Source organism: Pipistrellus kuhlii, unplaced genomic scaffold (genome assembly GCF_014108245.1).
Source record: "Pipistrellus kuhlii isolate mPipKuh1 unplaced genomic scaffold, mPipKuh1.p scaffold_m20_p_1, whole genome shotgun sequence".
Taxonomy (NCBI): Eukaryota; Metazoa; Chordata; class Mammalia; order Chiroptera; family Vespertilionidae; genus Pipistrellus; species Pipistrellus kuhlii.
Genome location: NW_023425404.1, coordinates 34,808,574 through 34,834,852, shown reverse-complemented (window position 1 = coordinate 34,834,852; position 26,279 = coordinate 34,808,574). Strand labels below are relative to the sequence as shown.

At 38.0% G+C, this 26,279-nt stretch overlaps 1 protein-coding gene and 1 non-coding gene across 17 annotated transcripts in view; both read right to left on the bottom strand.

Moving 5' to 3' along the window:
* HERC1 (HECT and RLD domain containing E3 ubiquitin protein ligase family member 1) overlaps window positions 1–25,894 on the bottom strand; it is a 162,305-nt gene extending 136,411 nt beyond the window's left edge. For 13 of the 16 annotated variants that reach the window (XM_036439557.2, XM_045581761.1, XM_036439566.2 and 10 more), the window contains exons 1-2: window positions 25,311–25,445; window positions 4,241–5,196 (exon numbers count right to left, since the gene is read on the bottom strand). In XM_036439557.2, the coding sequence (XP_036295450.1) occupies window positions 4,241–5,170 (930 nt within the window). In that variant the 5' untranslated portion in view covers window positions 5,171–5,196; window positions 25,311–25,445. Of the gene's footprint in view, window positions 1–4,240; window positions 5,197–7,229; window positions 7,388–25,310; window positions 25,446–25,683 lie in introns of those variants that run through there. The other 3 variants (XM_045581729.1, XM_045581756.1, XM_045581728.1) reach the window with 3 other exon arrangements.
* Window positions 8,530–8,636, bottom strand: LOC118709798. The gene has a single exon (XR_004985141.1). It is a non-coding gene; the product is annotated as a U6 spliceosomal RNA (small nuclear RNA).
* Window positions 25,895–26,279: the final 385 nt, after the last annotated feature.

Sequence of the window (26,279 nt, the reverse complement as noted above, 5' to 3'; positions counted from 1 at the left end):
AACTGAAATTATGTATAAAACACGCCTAACACAGTTCCTAACATAAAGTAATAACTGCACTTTGCACCATGTACACTGAGAAAGAAGAGAAAATACAGGGAGTCTTTAATAAATTATTGCTAGATTTAAGAATAAGAAACTAATAAAATATCCTTCAAACATTGTCTGCAGAGACTGTCACTGTTTTCTGTTCTTCCCAAAATAGTTAAGAGGCTAGTCCCAATCAATTAGGATTACAGAGTATATAATATAATCCTAAAACTCATTGTATACAGAATTCTTAATGTGTTGTGTAAATCCACTGCATAATATAAAAACAACAACAAAAGGGCAATACCTAAGCATTTTTAAAAAAATTTAAATTTTGAAAAATATAGTACATTCAATGTATAACTATATACATTACTAACATGCATAGGAAGTCCAATGGTCCAGAGATAAAGTAGAAATTAAAATAACAAACTAGTGGTTTCATAGGTCGTCATTTAATTATCTTCTTAAATACCTACCGTTAAAAATAATGTAATACCTTTTATTTTTTCACCTTTATCCTTAGCAGATATTAAGACAAGAACATAAGAATGGATGGAGTGCATTTATGTTCTTGCTATCTGGTTTTACTCTACTTAAAATTGGTTCAATGACTCCCCACTAGCTTCAGGATCAAGAAGCAAGGGATTCAAGGCCCTGCCTAGCTTGGCAGTCTCATTTCATCTCATTCCACCCCATACTTCCAGGGCTTGCTCTCCCAGTCACTTTGTGAAATCTGGTCCTCTTCTCTAGTCCCCTCACTGACACATATCATGTTTATAGGAAAACTCTTCCTACTTTTCAACTAAGCTTAGGGATTCCTCCACCATAAGTCAATTCCAGCCCCTTCTCCTCCAGCTCTTCTCCTGTATCCCACCACCTCCTCCCTGTGTACAGACTTCTAGTACAACCCATTATCATTAATTTGAAATGTCCATGTATCTCTCTTTCCTTAAAATGCGAGCTAGCTGAAGGCATGTACACTACAAAGCTTATTCATTTTTTTAACCCAGTGCCTAACAGTATTTGGCACACAGTGTTCAGTAAACATCTAGTGGCATCAAAGTCCAATGTGTTTATTGTTATTTTTTTAGAACTCACACATGTACACTGACATTGTTTCCCTACTCTTGATTTAAATCTAAGGTAATAAATATCTTGTGTACTCCCATTCAAACACAATTATTATGTGTATGGGTAATGGAATTTAAAAATCACACAAGTAAATACAACTTATGGATTAAACTTATTAATTTTTTAATCCTTATGCCAAGTACACAATTGATGATTATGTGTCTCTTCCTCTAACACCTAGGTTGAGGATACATTTTATCCCAGTTGTTCAGGGGTAGAGAAACTTAAGACAGGAATGATCAGGTGAGGTTGTGGTCCAATGTACCAGGAGAGGTTCTAGATATTTTCTGAGTTCTCAGACACTACTGTAAAGTGTAAGAAGCTTAAGTTCTGGACCAAGAGCATCAGACTCTATTGCTTATTGTGCAAGAAAAAATACTGAATATAAAATTCAATTAAATAACCATTTCTTTCCCCTAAAAAGTCAATCCGGGGTTTAATTAAATTCAATATAATGTAGGTCTGTGGTGACTTTGGGAGCAAACTAAATTAAAAATAAAATTCTTCCCCCAAAATAGATCCAGGATTCCGAGGAAAGCAATCTAGTTTTCTGGGGTGTCCTTATCCTAACAAGGGGTTATATTATAGGGTACAGATTGGTGAGTAACGACACCTTTCTGACTAGGTGTATTTGACATTTTGCCCTGGAATTAAAGAGGCCAAGTGGAGAGAAACTAGAAATCCAGCCATAAAATAAGCAATATGTTTTCAATCTACTTTAAGGTAGGCCTTCATAGGGAAAAAAATAAATTGATTTAACATATACCGGGGGGGATGAGGGGAGGAAGGAGGCAGAAAAAACATGGGCTTTATAGACATTCAGGGTTGTAGTAAAAATTAGTTAACATTGTGCCTGGCCCATAAGTGCTTAATCAAAAGTACGCATTAGAACGCTAGTTCTTTTGAGAAGTAGATGTGTAAATTTAGGATAATTGCCAGTTTCTTCATCCTTAAGATAAGGATAAAAAATATCTCAGAAATTAACATGATAACTGAATGAGACAGTGCACATAAATCACCTGGTAGGTAGTAGGCTACAATAAAGGTTACCTCTCCTCTTCCCTAAGTGCAGGTATTGGGGAGCAGTAAATAAAACAAGCCAAAAAGGAATGAAATGTTAATTATAGATTAAATGAATATTAAAATACATTGGTTAGGTAAATATATATGCCCGCAACCAATGCACATGCCCTTGACCAGAATCGAACCCAGGACCCCTCAGTCCGCAGACCGACGCTCTACCACTGAGCCAAACCGGCTTCGGCAACATTTCCATATATTGAACAAAGCACTGTATGCTTTCCTTGTCTTGATTTTAATGTAAAACAGGTGAACATTAAATGCTGTTTTTAAAAATAAATTCAACACAATTGTTTTTTTATGAAACATTCCTATTAATCTAAGAGCTTCTCACTTTTTTTGAGGGGGGGTCTTCAAATACATGTACATAATTTATAAGTGGCATTTTTTTTATTATTTTAACTAAATTTGTTAATTGATATTTGGTAATAAAGAACACCAAAAAGATTGATCCATGTAACCCAATTGCAATTAAATCAGTTTATAAATGTTTCAGTCTTTATATTCTAAATTTGTATTCTTTTTTATATTTTTTATTAATTTCAGAAAAAAGAAGGGAGAGGGAGAGAAGGATAAAAACATCAATGCTGAGAGAAAATCATTGATCAGCTGCCCCTACAAACCCCCTACTGGGGATGGAGCTGGAAACCCAGGCATGTGCCCTAACTGGGATTTAACTGTGACTTCCTGGTTCATGGAACCATGCTCAACCACTGATTCACACCAGCTGGGCTAAATTTTATTCTTAATATGAATTTTTATTCTTGGTTTTCACAAAGACGCTACGTTTCAGTCTTAGAAATTTTTGAAACTGATCATACTACACTATAATTTATTGTTTATTCTTTAATGTGGTACCCAATGTTAGTTTCTTTTTTTTAATCCTCACCAGAAGACATGCTTAGAGGGAGGAGGAGGAGGAGAGGGAAAGAAAAACATGGATGTAAGAAACATTGATCAGTTGCCCTCCATATAACCCAACCAGGATCGAACCACAACTCAGGTATGTGGCCCCACCAGGAATGGAACTGGCAACCTTCAGTCCACAGGACTTCGCTCAACCAACTGAGCCACTCTGCCAGGGCCCAGGATTACCCTGTTTCCCCGAAAATAAGACAGTGTCTTATATTAATTTTTTCTCCCAAAGTTGCGCTAGGTCTTATTTTCAGGGGATGTCTTATCTTTCCATGCACTAGGTCTTATTTTCGGAGGATGTCTTATTTTCAGGGAAACACGGTAGTTTCATAATAATAGTCAAGTAATTACTTTCCTCCAAGAATAATACACTCTTTTCACAGATCTTTATTAGCTCATCATTCCCCTTCATTCAGGTCTCTGCTCAAATGTCACAATTCAGAGTCATCTTTCCCTGACCATATTAATAGCATACCTTTCCCCTCCCCCCTCTTTGCCCTGAGCCTATAATTTTGTATGACAGGCTCCCTTTAACCTCCCTAATTTTAATTCTTAGGACTTCTCACTATCTGAAATTATTTACTGACTGTCTAATTCCCTTACCAGGCTGTTAGCTCCTTGAGGCAGAAACTACATTTTTCTCTGCTGTATCCCTTGGGACTACAATAACACTTGGCACAATGCTTAATAAAAATTGAAAAGGATAAAAATCAGAGATTTTTTTCAAAAGACCTGCACATTCATTTCACATGAGTTTACTATATGAGTACACTCATTTTACATGAGTTTACAACAAAGAATTAGATGAACTTCCCAAGTTCACATAAGTAGCCATAAAACTAAAACTACAATCCTTACTCCTGGTCTTAACTGAACTAACTAGCCTGTCCTTGAACTACATGTTCACATCAACTTGTATAAAAGTTTCTTCACTTCAAGTACATAAAATATTTAAATAACTTAACTATCCACCAGAACTCTCAAATCATCCCATATTACCACAAATATGTTAAAGGTTTGGTGGACTTCTCCCAAAATCATTAGATAAAAATTTTAAAGTTGAGATTTATATAATACATACCAAAGAACGCCTCATCTGCATTAATATCGTCATAAAGCAGTCAAAGCTGATCATTCCTTCCTGGCTTGATAGTAATTTGCTTTTCTCCATGGAATTTACAACTGCTGAAGCCCCTAAAGCCATTTCGATCCATTCAAGAAGATATCTCAAAGAACCTCGTTGAGCTGCTAAGCCAAGCAGCAACTCAGAAGCTAATCTTCGACCTAAAGTGTCTGCCCCAGAATTGGGAATAGTTACTCCTTTAAGAAATGTTGTTACTTGTGATAAGCAGTCCAAGCCCATTGGAGGAATCTTGCTTTCATTTGCTAAAGATAATGGTGGCAAAGAACTCACAACTTCAATTGCAGTATGAATAACGTCATTGCAAAGACTGAGACCAGGTCCCGACACAGGCATCATCCAACTTTGTCTTAGAAGTGCAAATAATAAACTTAGACCAGTTCGAACACCCATTTCTATAAGTGCATCAGTGCTTGACCGGGGACGTTCACTAACAGAATGGACATCTGCTGAACCAGAACTGCTCTCCGGAGAATGCTGCTGCTGTTTCACTTTGCCTTTGTCATGGTACTTATTAGAAAGTGCATAAAAAACACGCTGGAGTACAAGCAGTCGTTTTCGAAGTGCCCCAGCAAATGGGGAATCTGAACAAACCATCTTCGCTAGTGCTAGCTGGCTGCTAAGAAGGGCATCCAAATAGTGGTCCTGCTCATCACTTGAAAGAGACTCACGTTCAAAGTCTGGCAACTGTGGTCCTTTGAGACACAAAACTTGTTGGGGCAAAAGTACTACTTCCTTATTACTGACTAGTTTAGAATACAGAACAGCAACCCCTTCTCTTGTAGCAATAGATTCACTGTCCTCTGTAATCCAAGAACTGTTTAGGTGTTCAAGCCATTTCAGTTTCACTGGTGGAACCATAGTTGCCATGTTGATTTATTCTTTAGCCATTAGTTCTGTAAAGGAAGAAGAAAAAGCAGTCAAATACTTATATGGATAATTCATAAAAAGTTTTTAACTCTATCTTATAGCACAATAAGTGATTTCAAGTTATGTCTGGACTAGTTAACAATAATATACCATGGTTACATAAGATAATACTAGTTATAGGAGAAGATGAGTGAAGGACATATGGGAACTCTATACTATCTTTGCAACTTTTGGATAAATCTAAAATTATCACAAAATAAAAATATTAGTATTTAAAAAATTTGGGCCTGGATGGTATGGCTCTCTCTGTTAGTTGAAGTGTTGACCTGTGCACCAAAGGTTGCAGGTTCGTTTCCCAGCTAGGACACATACCCAGATTGCAGGTTAGATACCAATTGAAGTGCATACAGGAGATTGATGTTTCTCTCTCACATCAATGTTTCTCATTCTCTCTCCCTCTCCCTTCCTCTCTCCCTAGAAATCACTGAAAGCTTATCCTCAGGTGAGGATTAAAAAGATAAAAAAAAAGAAAGAAAATGAACACTGAATTCAGAATGTGAAAAAAATGAGTCAATGAATGAGTCAATAACAGATTTTAGTTCTATAATCTGTAATGAGTCAAAACTGGTGGTTTTGGGAGGGAAATTGGTAGTTTAGGAGACAAAAATGATATCTATACCTAGTGCAATGTCTGATATCTCATATTTCCTCAATTAAGGATGCATTTCAAAAAACAAATTTGGCAGAAATTAACAGTGAACTACAGAACTGGAATACTACTAGTTAGGATTCTAATGAACTAAACCAGTAATGAGATTCAAAGGAACAAACAAAAACCAAGCTCTGAATGTTTGAGAAATCTTTCATTCCTTCAAGAAACAAACAATTCTTAAGCTACTATAAATGCATTAGGGCAGTGTTTCCCAAAGTGTGGTACACATTCCCCCAGGGGTACAGGAAGAATTAGGTGGTGGTACGCGTTGCACAGGAGTTTGGTGGGGATATGCACTGCATCGTGCTTAGCTGCACCTAATTCTACGTTCTCATGAGTATAAGGGGTACTCAGCATTACGAAAATTATAAAAGGGGTACACATATGTCAAAAGTTTGGGAAACACTGCATTAGGGCAATGAGGAAAGAGTCTCAGCTCTTCTTAAGTAGTCATTAAAGTAACAATACCAGCACACAACAATGCACAAATAATACAATTATAATACTGCCCCATAAAGATGGTTGTAAAAATTCTCCACTAAAATATTAGCAAGTGGTTAATTTTAAAAGTTAACAATAAAATTGTAACTTTAAGACATTAAATTTAAAACATTAGAAAGTTTTAAAAGTTAACATTTTAAATATTAAAAGATTGACACATGAAATGTGAGTGGGGTTTATTTCAGAAATATAATGATGGTGCAACGTAAGCAAGTTTATTAACATTACCAAACACATGTCATACTGTGAAATGTTAAAAAGGCATTTGATAAAATCCAACATCCATTTCCAATAAAAATCTACTAATAAGGCAAGAATAAAGATTTTCTTTTTTAAATGAATAAAAGTTGCAAAACAAAAGAAAAACACAAGTAGCACTGGCTCATGGAGTCAAATGCAAGAAAAGAGTGCACGTTTCACCACTATTATTGATGATAAAATTAAACCAAAAATTAAGTATTATATATTCTAGAAACTGTTATTTGCAGGTGACATTATTAAATACCTAGATAACCCATCAGAGAATCTGCCTAAATATTAAAAACAAGAGCACTGTGAAGTAGTTGATTCCAAAAAAAAGTAGTTCATTACAGAATAAATAAAAATCCAAACTCAGGGGTCAATGGGGGACATATGTAATACTTTCAACAATGAAGATTTTTAAAAAAAAAATTCAAAAGTATCTTGCTCTATGTAATCATGTCCCCAGAGCCACAATCTAACTTCAAGGTGGTTTCACACTATCATAACCCTGCTGATCAATTGCCACTGAACATAGTTAAAACAGAAAATAGGAAGATGGTGGCAAACTCTTTAAGGCAAGGTTTTCAAAACAAAAATAGTTACAATTTTCGCAGAACTGGACAAAGAATGAAGAAAATTACTAAAGCAGAACCAATCTTCAACAAATCATCCTGGAGCTAGCATTAATTTCTCCATGGCTCAATTTGCTTATCTATAAATAGGTGGGTAATAAGAGAACCTCTATGGTTACCATAAGGGTTAAATGAGGATAACAAATGAAATTCTTAGAATCACTGCTTGAAACCAAGTGCACACTTAATAAAGGTAAACTGCTATTGTTCATTATTGCTATCTCTACTATATATTGGTTACACATATATGCAAAGATGTATTATAAAAGTTTTTTTTTTTAAGTTTAGAAGGACCACCCACCACCCAAACTCATAATAGTTATTTCCCAGGAGGATGGCAGGTGTCAAAGAGAACATCAACTTTGTGTTATGTTTCCATTCTTTCATTTTTAAAATGGTCACATAAACATGAAAAAATTATAACACCTGTTAAATGATGGTAGAAAAAACATAGGATCTTTTTTTATTCTCTGTACTTCTCTTCAGTCTTAAAATTTTTCTCAAGAAAAGGAAAAACAAAAATGCTTATATGATCATATTGTTTTCAATTACAATACTGGTAATTTAAAGTTATCACCCTGGCCAGGTAGCTCAGGTGACTGATTGGGTGTCATCCGGCTCACAGAAAAGTTAGTGGTTCAATCATCTGTCATGCCCAGGATGCAAGCTCAATCCCCATTAGGGGGGATACAGGAGGCAGCTGATGGATGTTTCACTCTAATATAGATGCTCTTTCTCCCTTTGTCTCTATCTCCAAAAAATATCAATAAAAAAACCTTTAAAAAACAATTATCAGTCACATTATTTTAATTCAGGAGATAGAAAAATGCAAATATATCTTTATAATGGATTTGTTTTTATAAACAGCATTTTAACGACAAAAAATCCTAGCATCTCTAGTGTTGATGTCCCACAACTGCTCAAAAACAAAGTAAAACTGTTTATTTAATCAACTACTTTCAGTGTTAGTTCTTGTTATCAAGAACAGTTAAGTTGGGGCAAGTTGCACTTACTAATAACAGATTTATTTTTTCATTTTCCCTGAAACTCCAAGATTGTATATAATATTCATATAGTTTATATCTATATATTCAACCAACCAACATTTTCTTTTGATTTTTATTTTATTTTATTTTATTTTTAATTTCTTTATTGATTAAGGTATTACATATGTGTCCTCATCCCTCCTTGTGTCCTTAACCCCCCAAACCCTCCCCCCACTCATGCCCTCATGCCTCTGGTGTTCATGTCTATTGGTTAGGCTTATATTCAAAAATATGGAATGCTTCACAAATTTGCGTGTCATTCTTGCACAGGGGCCATGCTAATCTTCTCTGTATCGTTCCAATTTTAGTATATGTGCTGCTGAAGCAAGCACCCAACCAATGTCTTAAGTCACTTTATCAACCTTCTTCCTACTTTAGCTACAAAAAAGACAAGTATGATTCAGTATATATTATATTAGAATGGAATCAGGAAATTAAGATGATAATACTTAAGAAATGACCTTGGGGGAAAACCATATACACTCCCCAGGACTTGTCTAAAAAATGAGATTCAAATGAAATAATCTTCAAAGTCCCATTCAGTTCTAAAACACTATAAGCATTTATATTTTAAATAAAACCCAAATGTCTGATAATACAAAATTTGATCTTATTGCATTCTAATCACTTCTGGAAAGAATAGAAAAAGTGCAGAAGATGTTGCTGACTTTTCAAATCTCTTCCCAGATATAGTCCTAATAGCAGAGTAGATTGAATGTGCACTTCCAGGAAGTAAGTGGTATCTCAAACTAAGTAGTCCATTTTAAGTAACATATTACTCTAAATTTCTACAATCATGACTTTTAACTTCATAATATATGGCATGCTTTTAAATAATATGATGTTCCCTACATACTACTGAGAATTTAAAATTTAAAAGTTAAATAACTTACCTACATAAAACTGAGATTACCTGAAGATGCCACACTTCTCCCCTGGAATAGCTAGGATATCTCCCTCCCCTCACCCCAGTCTCCAAGCCCAACTTCTGCAGTCGGAGAAAAAAAGATAAAGGAGTAATTATCCATTTCCTACTTGAAAAAATTAATGAACACTCACAAATTATAACACTTAAAGATACAGCAATAGGTTCTTAAAGCACAAGTTTCTGCTCTACAGGGTTTAAAACCCTGGGAAAAGAAAATCTGGTCAATTTTCTTAGTCATGAACAATTGCATTTTACTGGGGTTTTGTTAAAACTTCATGTTCATTTCCATAATTTGGTAGACAAAAGTCCCTGTTTAAAATCAATCTGAAGATAATTTGTTTGCCCATTTGAACCACCAGTAAACTCAGGATTTTTTTTTTTTAAACTAAATCTAGTCCACAATTAAGGGGAATCATCACTTAAATCCATTCAACAACAAATACATTTTCCAACAGTGGCATCTTATGCAATGTTTTAAAAATATGTTTTTATTGATTTCAGAGAGTGGAAGGGAGAGGGAGAAAGATAGAAACATCAATGAGAGAAAATCATTGATTGTCCAGGCATCTAGCCCGAAACTTAGGCATGTACTCTGACCGTGACCTCCTGGTTCATGGGTCAATGCTCAACCATACCAGCCAGGCATCTTATAAAATTTTTAAGAAATGTTTCATTTTATACATGTTTAAGGATACTAAAATATGAATAAATTTGAAAGATTAGAATTTAAAATTCACAAACCTTTACTGATCCCCTACTAGATTTCAGATCCATTAAATTATCATAAAAATCTTTTTTTTTAAGTATATTTTATTGATTTTTTACCGAAAGGAAGAGAGAGGAACAGAGAGCCAGAAACAACTTGCACACCCCCTACTGGGGACATGCCAGCAACCAAGGTACATGCACTTGACCGGAATCAAACCCGGGACCTTTCAGTCCGCAGGCCGACACTCTATCCACTGAGCCAAACCGGTTTCAGAAAGAAATAAGGTATTGCTTAAACTAAAAAATATCCTATTTTTTGAAGCCTTGTTTAGAATAGCAAAAAGAAAACTAAGGTAAAAAACAAAAAGGGGAAAAAATCTAAAGTCCACCAATAAGAAACTGGTTAAATAAATTATACATATACACTGAGATTCAAGGCAATCATTAAAATGAATGAGGAATATCTGTAATTATCTGGAATGTATTGAATTGGAATAATTACCATGATATTTATATATTAAGTTAATCAATTCTCAGCCTTTTTGCTAAGATCAGGTAGAGTGTGAATGAATCAAAATAAAAACTGTTTTTTGTCAGGCTGGCAAAGAATATATCTTTTGGTGTGCTGCAGAATTTCAGTAATTAGTATGTGTGTGCCATGAGGTGAAAAGGGTTGAAAATTGCTATTCTAAGTCCTATGGGCCTATGATACTTCTGGAATTTATCAGCAGCAACCTTATTGCAGAAGCGCTCCAGCTCACTGAGTTCCAAACAGGACTAGTTCTATCTTGCGTACAAATACCCTTTCCTGCCTTCCTACTCTGAAGTCAAGAGTCAAACCAACAGATGGCACAACACAAGAGAAAGGGTGGTGATAAGGAAGTAGTTGCAAAAGAGCACCATGGCAAAAGAAAATAACACAGAACTAAAAGATACTAAGAATACAAAATATTATATTCAGCAATTCCTTAGATTTTTGCAAAACAAAGTCGCATATACTATAAAGTGAAGTTATTCTATGAATTTGCATCTGACTTCATTCCCTCATACAAGGTACCTTTAAGAATTTTGATAGTCCCACTTAACAACTCAGACCAATTTAAATGAACCAAAGCAATTCCAACTACCCCAAAATGAACAAAGAAAACAGGAAATACCGTAAACTTTTATTAATATTTCACTAAGGCTTTATGTTACATCAGCCTTTTCAGAAGCTACCAAACTTTCTTTTTTGACCTCAGAAAAGTAAAGCTCCCCACCTCTATGCTAATCACAGTATCACTTCAGCTAACTAATAGGTTTTAATTAAAATACTGGTTTAAAAAATTACCACGTTGCTATTAAAATTATAATTTTAAACTAAATTATACATATTTCTTTAAAATGTCCAGGCTTTCGGTTTAACAAACATTAAAAACATGCTAATTATAACAAGCCATCTTTGCCCGTTCATCATGCCAAGTATCTTCTACTTACAGATTAAGCAACTTTCCAATCACTAATTTAAGAAATTAAGCCCATAACACCATACAATGCAAACGTCTACAATTCACATTCTGGCAGTTTTGCCAGGAATAGCAACTTCCTTCATGTATAGATCTTCATAAAAGAGGGTCTGACAACTAAGGTTATTCAAGGGCTCTTTTGGTAGGCAGCTACCTCTTTCCTCTGTGAAAGTTTGTCAAATGGTATAATATCTACCCTGCCTATTTCACAGAGGTATTAAAAGATCAACTAAGAAAATGTTTACCAAAGTACTTTGTAAACTGAAAGGCAATATACAAATGTTAAGTCATTATTATTTCACAACTTGTTTGTACTTTGCACAGGGGCAGTCTAAACTTGCTCCTTAATACCATTGGGTTTCAAAGTCTACCAAGAAAAACTTCCTATTTCAGAGTATAAAGATTCACTAATATTTACTTTTCTATAGAAAAGTCCAAAGAACAATACTTGTTCTCTTCTAACATCTATTCCCCCTCTTTGGAAGAACAGAATTAGAAACATTCTTTTAGAAGTCAAAGCAACATGCAGCACCTAACATTCTAACTGTAATTGCGAGTTTCTGAACACCTATATCCTACCCATATGACATTACTTGGCTAGGATTTTAGATCAGCTAAAACCATTGAACTGAGGCTGGTCATTTCCTTGTTCTGCCCCCCACAATTTCCACCAACACCCCCCTTGTTTCTGAATTCTAATCCAGGCTTCACCACTTACTAGTTGCGTGATCTTAGGCAAGTTACTTAACCTTTCTTGTGCTTTAATTTTCTTATCTGCAAAATAAATTAGTTAAAGATGGTTATTATCACAATAACCACCTGGTTAAAACTGTCAACCAGATTTAAACATAGTCGAAATGAAAGTGCTTAGAATAGTGACTGGTGTGCACAGTAAATGTTCAATAAGTGTTACCCTTATTATTCCATTATGTGGGCATCTATCTATTCTACCATACCACCTTCACTAAATTATAGAAACCTCTCCATCATTCTCCATAATCGCTTCTTTTCAAAGAAATGAGCAATTCTGAAGAAATAGAAACTATAACCATTAATTGACAAAATTTCATTATACTATATTTAACTGGATATTTGGCTGTATAAAAAAGTTCAATGATAACCTTACATAAAAGATACTAACTCCCAAATGGTTTTAAATTATAGTAACACACAAATAATATAATCGTCCTACTTCTAGATCCTGTATTTGTAATACAGCAAAGCTGCTTCCTTGAATTGTATCATATAGAATTGCTCATGGCCAAATAGTTTTATGGTATAGTGACTAATAGGAAAAGTCTTAAAATATGGCAAAACTTAAAAGGCTCCTATAAATGCTACTCTGTTAATTTTTTTTTTTAAAGAGCTTGGAAAATAATGCATTCCCCCCAAATTCAAAATCAACAGAGACTTTAAATCAAGTGTTTAGAGTGAGGAAATATTCCTTTGCCAAAGCAAGAGAAAATATTACTATTACATCAACATCATTACCATTATAATTAGATGATAAACAAGGAGTATCTTAAACTCTGCAACAAGAGCTGAACTTCAAGCTTATTTTTTACATATCACATAACACATCCGATGCATAATTAAGTGTTCTTGATAATGTTATAAATTCTAAAACTTAACATTTCACGTGTGAATATCCAAAGTACTGTTGGGTTGTTTAACTGACTTAATATTGTAGTTTTGCTTAAAACCTTAAAAAGACAGAGAATTTGATTCCATAGACAATTTCCTAGGATTGCATCTGGCTATGGGCCAGGGTCTTTCTAGGCACTGGAATGAACAAGATATGTAAGATTCCTGCTCTCATGAACTTTACATTCTAATGAGGAAGACAAATAACAAATAAGTAGACAAATAAGTCATTAAATTTCAGAACACATAAATGCCATAAAAAATAAAGCAAGAGAGACAAGGAGCAGAGATAGATGACCATTGTTTTCTATAGCAGTGTTTTTCAACCTTTTTTGGGCAAAGGCACACTTGTTTCATGAAAAAAATCACGAGGCACACCACCATTAGAAAATGTTAAAAAATTTAACTCTGTGCCTATATTGACTATATATAAAGTAATTCTCTTGAATAGGAATCAAATAAACACAAAGAAAGTATTTTATAATTACTTTATTATGAAATATTAAGTAAACAAAATAGTTAAAAATTATAAAATTCTTGTCTTGTCTGCACCTACGGCACACCAGGCAACATCTGCCGCGGAACAGCGGTTGAAAAACGCTGTTCTATAGTGTGATCGTTGAAGATCTCTCTAAAGAGGTTGACTCGGAGAATCCCTCTAAATGATGTAAGGAAGCAAGCAAAGACCTAAGGGAAGGACACTCCAAACAGAGTGAAAACGAATATTAAGCCCTGGGAATGCACCTAGCATTATCAAAAAATATATAGGGAAATTCAATGTAGCAGAAGTGTAGTGAATACAGAACGGTAGGCAGAAACTAATTATATCACGCAGAAACTTGTACACCATGGCTAGGAATTTGGCCATTTTAATTGTAACAGGAAGTCATTGTAAAATATTAAATAAAAGAGTGGTCTATCTGATTGATTAAAAAGATCATCCTAGCTATGAAGTGCATAATAGACTATGGAAGGTCAAGTAAGAAAGAAGGAAAACCAGTTAAGAGTATATAGTAATTATCTAAACATGAGGTGGTGGTTTAGACCAGAATATTAAGGCAGAGATATTGAGATGTGAACAGATGAAAAATATATTCAAGAGACAGAGCCAAGAGGATGTGCTGATGAGCTGGTTATAGGGTATAAAGAGAATAATTACAGATGATATCTAGGCTTTTGGCCTGAGTGGCTATTAAATGGTCCTGCCTTTTACTAAGAATAGTTTCATAGGAAATGATGGTAGAAATCACACCTTCTGTGTTGTGCAAGTTTAGTTTGATATGCCTACCAGAGAGACAAGTGAAATATGAAACAGACAGATGAACTATGACACTGGACTGCAGGGTCTTCAGGTCTAGGCTGAAGATATACAGATAGTTTTAAAGCCAAAGGAATGGATAAACGTAGACTGGAAAGATTTTTTTAATTAATCTTCACACCAGCCTTATAGGAAGCAACTATCATTAGTCCCATTTTATAGATCAAGAAAACTGAAGCTAAAAGATTGAGACTTGTTCAATATCCTTCTGCTAATAAATGGCAGAGTTAAGAAGAAAAAAACCCAGATCTGACTACAATGGCCATGAACTGGTATTCATTATCGGAACCACAGAACTTCACGTGAATACTGGAGTGAACCTCTTCTCAATTCTCCCAAGGATGGTACATAACTAGTCCCATTCTAGATGCACTGGAGAGAAGTCTATTCTTTACATACAATGAGTGTCCAAATAAACATTAGGGTTTAGTACTCTCATAGAATGCCAATTGAGAAAACCCTGTCCTATACTATTATGTCTATTATTATTCGATTACTATGATGACAACGAGTAGGAATAATTTAAAATGAGAAAGAGAGGGAAGGCAGGAGAGGTTGAAGTGGGGGGAAAATCAACCAATGAATTCATATGCTTATATGCATAACCCATAGACACAAACAATAGGGTGGTGAAGGTTTGGGGGAGAGGGGAGAAAGAGAGCAATGGGGGTGTGGAGGAAGGACATATGTAATACTTTCAACAATAAGGATTTATATTAAAAATACATACATACATACATACATACATACAATAAAATGAGAAAGAGCCCAGCCAGCATGGCTCAATGGCTGAGCGTTGACCTATGAACCAGGAGGTCACAGTTCAATTCCCGGTGGGACACATGCAGAGGTTATGGGCTCGATCCTCAGTGGGGGATGTGCAGGAGACAGTCAATCAATGATTCTCTCTCACCATTGATGTTTCTCTCTCTCCCTCTCCCTTCCTCTCTGAAATCAATCCTATCCTATATAATAAAAGCCTAATATGCTAAGTGTTCATTCAACTATTCGACCAGTCGCTATGATGCACACTGACCACCAGGGGGCAGATGTTCTGACTGGTACATTAGCTTGCTGCTGGGTCCAACTGATCAGGACTGTATAAGACAGGCCAGACACTCCCTGGAGCCCTCCGGTGACCCCTCCCAGCTGGCCAACCTCCAGGGGTCCCTCCCCAATCAGCCTGTCCCAATCAACCCCAATCGGTCCCCATTGGCCCGACAGGAACTGGGTGAGACAGGCTGGACACACCCTGGACGAATCCGTGTACTGGGCCGGTTTTGGTCTGATCCCCACAGACCAGGCCAAGGGACTCCCACAGATGCACAAATCTATGCACTAGGCTTCTAGTAAAAATGTCTTTTTTTAAAATAAAATGAGAAAGATTGATAGACAAAATAAGTAACCATCCTATGATGTTTCATAGCCTTCTCTTTGTAACCAGTAAAAAGAAGTATTATTTGGGTTTTTATAGCACCAAAGATGATTTCACTTTAATTAAGACTACATCAGACCACTTTTGGATCCATTCAAAATCAACATTCAGCATCTGTTTTCCTGAAAACATCAATTCATCAGAAAACTAGAATGTCAAGTCCTCCAATACAAGAATCTGTTTTTTCATTAATGTGTTCCAAGCACCCTAAACAGTGGCCTTTCTCCGAAAGAACCTAAATTTCCAGTGTCCCTGGACAGAGCTTGTTACCTTATAAGATAAGGATGTTTTTCATGTTAGTTATTGGCACCACTAAAATCTGTGTATCCTAATTCAGAACTTTAAACTCTCCATTTAATCTTCCTAAAATTAGCCTACTTTCTTATGGAAACACAAAAGGTTCCAGATATGGCCATTAATGGTCAAAAAAATTTCCCATATCATGATGTCAATATATCTTGTATATACTATTCAAAATAACTAGCATACAATGTGAACCAAAAACTACTACATCATACAAACTCTAAAGAAAAAAATATTCTCCTTACAATTTCAGTTATCCTGTTAAACTCCTCAAGTATTCTTTCTGAGCGTGGATATTATGAATCGATGCAGCACCTCCATTAAATGCAAAAGGTTTCAAATGAACAATCCTGTCTAGATCAGAAATTGCATTCCAATCGATTTCATCTGCACATGTATCAGTGCAGTGTTAGTGGACAATGAATTTCATTTTCGAGTTACAAGAACCTGCCAACCGCAGGCATTAAGTCTTTCCCACAATGGGTCACTAAAAAGACTACATAGCATTTTTTAAAACCAGTTACCTCTGGTATAAAAAACAAAAACATATTTTAGGGAAAACAAGTTCTCTCATAAATTACTTGTAGATATGAAAATTAGTACAATACTTCTGGAGAAAAACTTGGCAATATCTAACAAAACTACATATGCACTTAACTTTTGACCCAGCAATCCCACTGATATAAATCTATCTTAAAGGTACAACTCTAACAAGACAAAAATACATTAGCACAGGTCATTTTCTGCAACATCTATAATCTATTATATAATAATAAGAGGGTAACAGGATAATATGCTAATTAGACTGGACATCTTCCAGACATCATTCCAGATGTCCTTCCTGACAAAGCTGGGAGGGAAGATCCGGGTGCCTGTGGGCAGCCTGAGGGAAGCCAGCCCGGGGCCTTGGCGCCTGCTGGCAGCAGGAGAAGAAAAGGAGCCAGGGTCCCAGGTGCTGCTGGCAACCAGAGGAGAGAAGCCCAGGTCCTGGGTGCCAGAGGGAAACTGGTGCCAGCAGCCAGGGAAGGCCTACTCTTGCACAAATTTTCATGCATCAAACCTTTAATTGCTTATAATAGCAAAACACAGGAAAAAACCTAAATGTCCATCAGTAGAAGAATAGTTAAAATAAATTAAGATACATCCTCACAGTAGAGTAAGATACAGCTATAAAAAGAAAGTGAAGAATACTTTTAAAATATCTCTTCAAAAAAATGAACTGATTTGAAGTGTTTTCCAGGATATACTGTACTGTTAAGTGATAAAAATAAAGTTCAAAAGAGTATTACATGTCACTTTTCATATAAAAGGTAGAGAAAAGGTAAACAGCTTGGCAGTTCCTTAAAAAGTTAAAGTTACCACATGACCCAGCAATTCCACTGTAAGTTATATATACAGGGAAATTGAAAACATATGTCCACACATAACCTTATACATGAATGTTCACAGAAGTATCATTCGTAATAGAAAAAAAAGAAAATCAACCCTAGCCGGTTTGGCTCAGTGGATAGAGCATCAGCCTGAGGACTGAAAGGTCCCAGGTTCAATTCCAGTCAAGGGCATGTACCTTGGCTGCAGGCACATGCCCAGTAGACAGGCATGCAGGAGCAGCTGATCAATATTTCTCTCTCATTGATGTTTCTAACTCTCTATCCCTTTCCCTTCCTCTCTGTAAAAAATAAAATATATTTTTTTAAAAAGAAAAACCAAATGTCCATCAATTGATGCATGAAACAAAATGTGATATATTCTTACAACAGAATATCATTTAGCCATAAAAAGGAATAAAGTACTGATACATGCTTCAACATGGGATAATCTCAAAAAATGCTAAGTGAAAGAAGCCATGCACAAAAGTCCACATATTGCCGAAACCAGTTTGGCTCAGTGGTAGAGCGTAGGTCTGCGGACTGAAAGGTCCCAGGTTCGATTTCGGTCAAGGGCATGTACATTGGTTGCGGGCACATCTCCGGTAGGGCATGTGCAAGAGGCAGCTGGTCGATGTTTCTCTCTCATCGACGTTTCTAGCTCTCTCTCTCCCTTCCTCTCTGTAAATAATCAATAGAAATATATTTTTTTAAAAAGTGTGAATTTTATGGTATATGAATTGTATCTCAATTTAAAAAATTGTATGAGAAAAAAGAAATATAAGAAAACACGCACATTCTGTTCATTTGTGTAGAAGAAATAGAAGAATAAACCAGAAACTTACGAGACTGGTTAACTATAGGACATAGGAAACAGGTGGGGAGCAGAGGGAATGGCAACAGGGTAGCAGGAATAAGAAATAATATTTCTCTAAGTATGTCCTTTTATGTACTCATGTTTAGTAGCAGTAATGTTTCATATAACAATGTAAATATACAAATAATGAAAATCAACCAGGGCTGGGGGAAACCCAAAATGGAAAAGAGCAAGAAAAGAACTTAATTGCATTACAGATTAATAACATAACCACACTAAAAGGAGTGGTGAAGAAAAAAAACAAACTTAGGTATCTTGGAAAACAGTATTTTGAGTCAGATACTGTAAGGTCAAAGACACACACCAAAAATCTGTATTCAAATACTGGATTTAATTAGCAACTATGTTTCTCACAAGGACAGGGTTAGCAATCGTAACTACTTAATGTGCATTCTAAACGTGAATAAATAAGTTAGTATACTACAGATGAGAGCCAGGTATCTCACTTCAGAAAAATAATTATAAGAATAGGAGACAAGTTGGAATGAACCTTGTGGTGTTGGACTGGAGTAGAAGATAGCAATATGAACTCATATAGAGTTCATACTATAATACTATATATAGAAATAAATGTGTGTATGCATGGATGGTTTAGTATATAACATATTATCTCCTAGCTCTATCCTCTGAGGCCTAGGAATAATGACAACCCAATGAGCATACCTAGCATCCAGATCTTGATTTAAATTCTATTTTCCAATAAAAGAAAGCAAAGCTCCTTAGAAAGAGAAGTGGTTGATTTCAGGAAAGATACAAAATGGAATAGTCTGTGGTGCCAGGATATAAAACAGTGCTCAAAAAAGGGTGAAGGACAACATGAAAGCGTTCCTAATGGCCAAAACTGAAACAATATGAGCAATAAAATATTACTACTGGATTATAATATGTAAAATAATTACCCACGAGATCATACTTATATAAATAAATAATTGAACAAAATGAAGACGGGACATCTCTTCCTTACAGAAGAATTCCAATAATAAATGCAAAAGGAATGAGGGAAATACAAAATCGATATTAGACCCAGCGATGTGGTTCAATGGTCAAGCATTGACCTATGAACTAGGAGATCACCATTCAATTCCTAATCAGGGTACATGCCTCGGTTGCAGATTCGATCCCCAGTATGGGGTGTGCAGGAGGCAGCTGATCAATAATTCTCTCTCATCATTTATGTTTCTATCTCTCTCTCCCTTTCTCTTCCTCTCTGAAATTAAAAATCTATTTTAAGAAAAAAACACAACCTGTCAGAAGGGCTATCATCAACAAATAAACAAATGACAAGTGCTGACGGGGATGCAGAGAAAAAGGAACCCTCGTGCACTGATGATGGGAATGCAGACTAGTGCAGCCACTGTGGAAAACAGTATGGAGTTTCCTCAAAAAACTAAATATGGAACTCCTATTTGGCCCAGTAATCCCACTTCTAGGAATATACCCCAAGAAACTAGAAACACCAATCAGAAAGGATATATGTAACCCTATGTTCACAGAAGCACAATTTACAATAGCTAAGATTTGGAAATAGCCTAAATGTTCATCAGCAGATGAGTGGATTAGAAAACTATGGTACATCTACACAATGGAATATTATGCTGCTATAAGAAGCAATTTTTACCATTTGCAGCAGCATGGATGGAACTGGAGAGCATTATGCTAAGTGAAATAAGCCAAGCAATGAAAGAAAAATACTACATGATTTCTCATTTATGGAAAATAAAGAACATTATAACCTGATGAGCAAAAAGATGGATACAGAGGCAGTGAAGCATCAAACAGACTGTCAAATAACAGCAGGAAGGCTGGGGAGTGTTGGGGAGGGAGGTAAAGAGATCAACCGAAGGACTTGTATGCATGTATGCACAACTAATGAACACAAGACACTGGGTAGGGGAGAGAGGAGATGAGGGCATGTGTCAGGGGTTAGGGGATGCTGGGGGGAAGGTTAAGGGGGAAAAAAGGAGATATATGTACTACTATTTTTAATACTTTAGACCACATGTGTCAAACACAAGGCCCGCGGGCCAAATCCGTCCCGCCAGGCCTTGCAATGTGGCCCGCACCGCGCTGTCATCACTGCACTCCGCTGCGTTTCCATCACAATGACAGTTTATGACTGTTCAGTAAACCATCCGGCCCGCGATTTAGGCTGGATTTTAGATTTTGGCCCCTTCTCTGATTGAGTTCGACACCCCTACTTTAGACAATAAAATAAAAAATTTTAAAAAGAAAAAACACACAAAATTACCATTAGGCAAATGCCATGGTAATAAACGTTGCAGACAAAACCCACCAACAGCTGCTAAAATCACTGAGAGAAAGTTTGAGGAGAAACAATATATCTCAAAGTATAAAGAATAGTAACTTTACAGTAGAGAATCAGCAGAGGCCACCTTAAAGTCATCAAGGTTAAAATGTCTCTAGCAGTAAGATACATCAACACCATGTACCCTCTAATCTGATACACTGAGAAGGACAGATCACTTCTGTGGTTTCTTGCAAACACAGATAACCTCAACCTAATCATTAGAAAAATATCAGAGAAGCCCAAAATGAGAAAAATTCTACCAAATTACTGACCAGTACTCATCATGTCAAGGTCATGAAAGAAAAGAAAAAATAAATACCGTATTTTTCGGACCATAAGATGCACCAGTTTTTAGAGAAGGGAAATGAAGAAAAAAAGATTCTGAAACAAATAGTGTCCTAAAATATTTTATGTGCATTAAAACCCAACATCACAGTCATAAACACATGTAATCAACCCTGTAAAGTAAACAGCAGCATTTAGAACCATTTTAGAGCCGGGCAAGCACACAGAGACCACACAGAGCCGGGCAAGTAAAAAAACTTTTTTTTTAAAGTATATGTGTAGGCTATATTTGGAACATAAGACGCAGGGACTTTTTCCCCCCACTTCTGGGGGGGGAAAAGTGCGTCTTATGGTCCGAAAAATACGGTAACTCTAGTTTAGTTAATAGTAGTATTCCAATGTTAATTTCCTAATTTTGATCATGGTCCTATGGTTATGTAAGTGGTCAACATTAGGAGATGTGTGAAAGGTATATAGAAACTGTACTATTTTTGCAACATTTCTCTAAGTCTAACATTATTTCAAAATAAACAGCTGAAAATAAATAAAAGCCATCAATCAATCATCTTATTCAATTTCCTTTTCCCCTGCTCAGGGATCTCATCTGGAATTTAATATTCCAATTAACTTAGAGGGTCCAGTAAGTGACAGTAAAACAAACTAAAATCATAAAAATAGCCCGGCCGATGTGGCTCAGTGATTGAGCATCAACCTATGAACCAGGAGGTCATGTTCAATTGCCATTTGGAGCATATGCCCAGGTTGTGGGGTATGCAGGAGGCAGACAATCAATGATTCTCTCTCATCACTGATGTTTCTATCTCTCTAGACCTCTCCCTTCCTCTCTGAAATCAATAAAAATATATATTTTTAAAAAAGAATGTTAACTCTCCACCTCCATCACCCTTCCTTCTCTGCTAAACTCATAAAAATAAGATCTGGTATCTCAAAAATTGCATACTTTATGTTCCCTTATAAATGTTTTTATCAAAAATATTTGCTACCTGCTGTGACTTTACTGGCTTTGCAAACTTCTTTTTAAATGACATGAGCAACTTTTTATGTTTTCAACATCATGTTAATCTGCAGTATGTGCAGGTAAGAACACATTTCATTTGTTTGTTAAACCAAAGCTATACTTACATTTTTAAAATTATCTACAATAGATTATAGCATTTTTTATTTATTATTACACAGTTGTTCAACTAAAAAATTCAAGTTTTGTTTCACAAGCTAATTTGCTATGTTTTTGGTTAATCCTCACCTGAGGAAATTGTTCTATTGATCTTTCAGAGAGTGTAGAAGAGAGACGGAAACAGAAACACATTGACTTGCTGCCTCCTGCATGTGCCCCAACCACGCGCTGGACCACGGAGAAGCCTGTAACCAAGGTATGTGCCTTTGACTGGAATCGAACCGGGAACCCTTTGGCTTGCAAGCCAACACTCTATCCATTGAACCAAACTGGCTAGGGCCTCAATTTGCTTTTATCCTAACACAAGTGTCTCTCCACACTCCAAACCTCAGTCATTGTTATTTTAAGTTCTGAAAACCTGAATTTTAAAAAACCAGGTGTTCAATGTACCCAGTCCTCTTTTTTTGTTTCAAATATCAAGAAAGCCATTTAGTCTTTCTTAGGGAAAAATGCTCGGGATAATTGAATTGTATGGTATTTACGATGTGCATCCTCTACTTGACCAATCCACTTCAATAAACAACACAGTCTTCTAAACTTCTTTAATCCAATGGGATTTTTAGTACACATTTATATCAATAAGCAGATTAAGTGGTTGTTTATATTTGCTTTCTTGTCCATGCACCACCTGGATGTCTATATTGAGAGTGAAATACCTACATGACCAGCAAATGAAAGAGAAGAGTCATATGCAAACAATATGACTAGAAGTTCAAGAAACAAAGTGATAAGAACCTTAGGAAAGCAAAATTTATAAAAGTGTAGAATTTCAAGAGGCCTTAATAGGCCGTTTAATCCATTCCAATGACAACCCCAGACAGATGACAATCTATCCTAATTTTAAAAGCCTTTAGATTTCCAACTTCCCTAGATTCTACCACTTAATCCTATCATGTAATTGGGGGGAAATATTACAAGACTATTCTTTGCCCTACCTAATACTTTATTTTCTCAAATGACACAATTATCCTATATAATAAAAGCTTAATATGCAAATTGTCCCATCAGCTGGTCATTGGACCAGTTCGGCTGCTCTCTATGACTTGTGCTGACCACCAGGGGGCGGTGCGGAACATGGCAGGCAGTAGTGGAGGCGCTGCCAGCCCCAATGGGCCCTGACAAGAGTGGGATGGTGGAGGTGAGTGGGCAGCACCAGATCAAGGTGGGTGCAAGGGGGACCTGATTGCCCCACAGACACTGACCAGCCACAGGGGCAGGAGGTGGGGATGGTGGAGCAGGTGAGGGGCAATGCCAGGCCAAGGCGGGGTGCCAGGCAGGGCTGCAGGGCTGCAAGGCTGGGGGTGCAAGCTGGGGCCCTATCTCCCCAGGCCACCCTGAGGGACCCCACCCATGCACGATTTTGTGCACTGGGCCTATATATATATATATATATATATATATATATATATATATATATCCCCCCCCAAGGATGTGCTAGTGTGGCTCAGTGGTGGAGTGTTGACCTAAGAACCAGGAGGTCACAGTTCCATTCCCAGTCAGGGCACGTGTCCAGGTAACAGACTCTACCCCCAGTGGAGGGAGTGCAGAAGGCAGACTATCAATGATTCTCTCTCATCATTGATGTTTCTATTTCTCTCTCCTTTTCTCTCTGTAATCAATAAAAAATATATTTTTTAAATAAAAATAAATAAAATCAAGGAAGTCATATACATGTTCAAACAAGCACCTAGGACACTCAATTTTGCTAGTATAAATACACACTAGAGAAAAACCTACATAATCAAAGGCACACATCCACCCATCCCAATCACAAAAGCACTGTGAAACAAACAATGTCACATAACCACTTTGGCCTAAAAATAACCAATGGGAATCAATTTTATAAACCTCGGGGTAAACAGGTTTCTTCCTTCTATGAATAAAGTTTATTTGCTTTCCAAAACACTGCTCCTTTTCACCATCCACCTCAGGCACAACTGCAAAAACACGTAATGCACGAGATCCAAGCAGATACTTTTTTACTGTTTGATTTTTAAAACCATTTAGCTAACAATCATTTAAAGAGATAGGCCCAATGAAAGAGATAGTGATGACAGAGTCCAACCGGTGACAATGAACAAGTAACTAAATTTAATCAAGCAGGCCAAAGATGTGACTCAAATAAAACAAATAATTTTTGCAATATATATAAAATGGAAAAGACTCAATCAAGGATGGGCCAGGTACTATTTGAAAAAAAATTAAGTGTCTGTTAGAAATGTTAACCATGAAATGCTCTCTCTGGAAATTGAATTCCAAAGATGCGTTCGTTTGCTCAGGTTTGGTATTCCTACTACTCTGATGATCCATATTTAACAACAGTATTACAGATATTTTAAAATTAAGGCAAATTATGCCCGGGTGCTTCACAGCTCTCCGGGATGGAAAACCCATCTTTTACATAACCTCCTGGGAAATGTGGTACCTACCAGCTCCTGTCTTCCTCCTGTCTCCCATGAACACGCCACCCATCACCATATTCCCTGGGGCCACTCCTGTCATCCTCCTCCTCATCTCACTCCGAAGACTAAACAATGCATCTCGTCTCCCCCTCCAGTGAGCAGAGGCTATCCATTATTTTTCCCGAGGCGGGAGATTTGGAAAAAAGGGTTTACCAGGATGATGAGCTGCCCCCACCCAAAAGCAGAGGAAGTGAGAACGACACCTCGTCCCAACCTCCACCTCCACCCCTCAAAAGGTGGCCCGAGAGGGACACCGGGGTCGCAGCTCTCCTCGGATCTGGAGGTGGGGGGGAAAGAGCCGACCGCCGCGCCCGGCCCACCTGGCCCCGGCCAGGGGAGGGGCGCTTGTTAGCGGATAAAGGGGTGAAGGAAGAGGTCAGAGAGGCGACCCTGGGTGGTTGAGGGGCACGTACAGACAGACACAGCCGCCGAGGAGGGGCGGGTCCCCCCGCCTTCCCGGGCGAGCGGCTCGGCTTCTAACGTGACTTTGTGGGCATCCGGGCCGCGAGAAGCCCCTGCGGCCAGGGGGCCTCACCCTCAGGCCTTCGACGGCCGCCCACCCGGGACCCCGGCGCCCCGCTCGGCAGCGGCCCCGGAACGCTCCGGCCAGCCTCGCCCGGCCGGCGGGGCGCAAGCAGAGGCGGCCAAGAAGACAGAAGACGAGGCGTTACCATACGCGGCTCCGGGGTGAGACGCGGACCCTGTGACCCGAGCCCCGCTCAGCGGCGGCGGCGGCGGCGGCGGCCGCGTCCTTTATTTTTGCTGCAGCAGCGGCGACTTGTCAAAGGGAAAGACGTAAGAGGCGGCGGCAGCGGCGGCGGCGGCAGGCGAGTCTCGCGGGATTTAGGCGGAACTCTCGCGCAGCCCGGAGCCCTCGCCCCGCCCCCCAGGCCGAGCGCGGGAGGCGAGAGGGGCTGGGGAGGAGGGCCCCGAGGAAGTTTCAGGAGCGAGGGCACCGGGAAGAGGGTTGAATTGGGGTGGGGGGTGAGGGGTGGGGGGGAAAACCTAGGTGGTTTGAAGGCTCAAGTACCGCGCAGCCCTCACCTTTCAGCCCTCGCGGAGTGGACCGGAGTCCACCCGTGAAGCACAATGGAGGCGTTTCACAAAGGGCGGTGAGGAGTGGGAGCCAGGCAGCGCCCGTCCTCGCCCCCGGCGGGCTGGAAGAACCCCGCTGACCGGCCTGCGGGCGCTGCGGGACCGAACCGCGCACCGAAGAGCTGACTGCAGCGCCCGGCCGGCCACACCCCTTTATCTCGGACGCGCACCCTGCGCCCTGCGCTCTTTATCTCCCATCACACCCTAGACCTTTGCCCGCTCAAGTTCAATCACATGAAAGTATTCCACTTGACCTACTAATAGCTTATTATTCATGTCTTTGCGCTGCCGGACTGCCAGAATCCTGCAAATGCTGGGGCTTCCGATCCCTGGTTTTCTTTCGTGCTGAGGCTCACTTACATCCTGAACCATAACCCCGAACTCTATAATGATGTCCCCTGAGGGACCCTAACCGGCTTGGTCATCACTGTATTCCCAGCACCTGACACCTGGTCCAGGTACTCATTAAATTGTTGAGTGATACTCTTGTCCTCGTCTTCCTTCTGTACCTGTTCTTACTCTTAGGCTCCCGCATTTCTAACCAC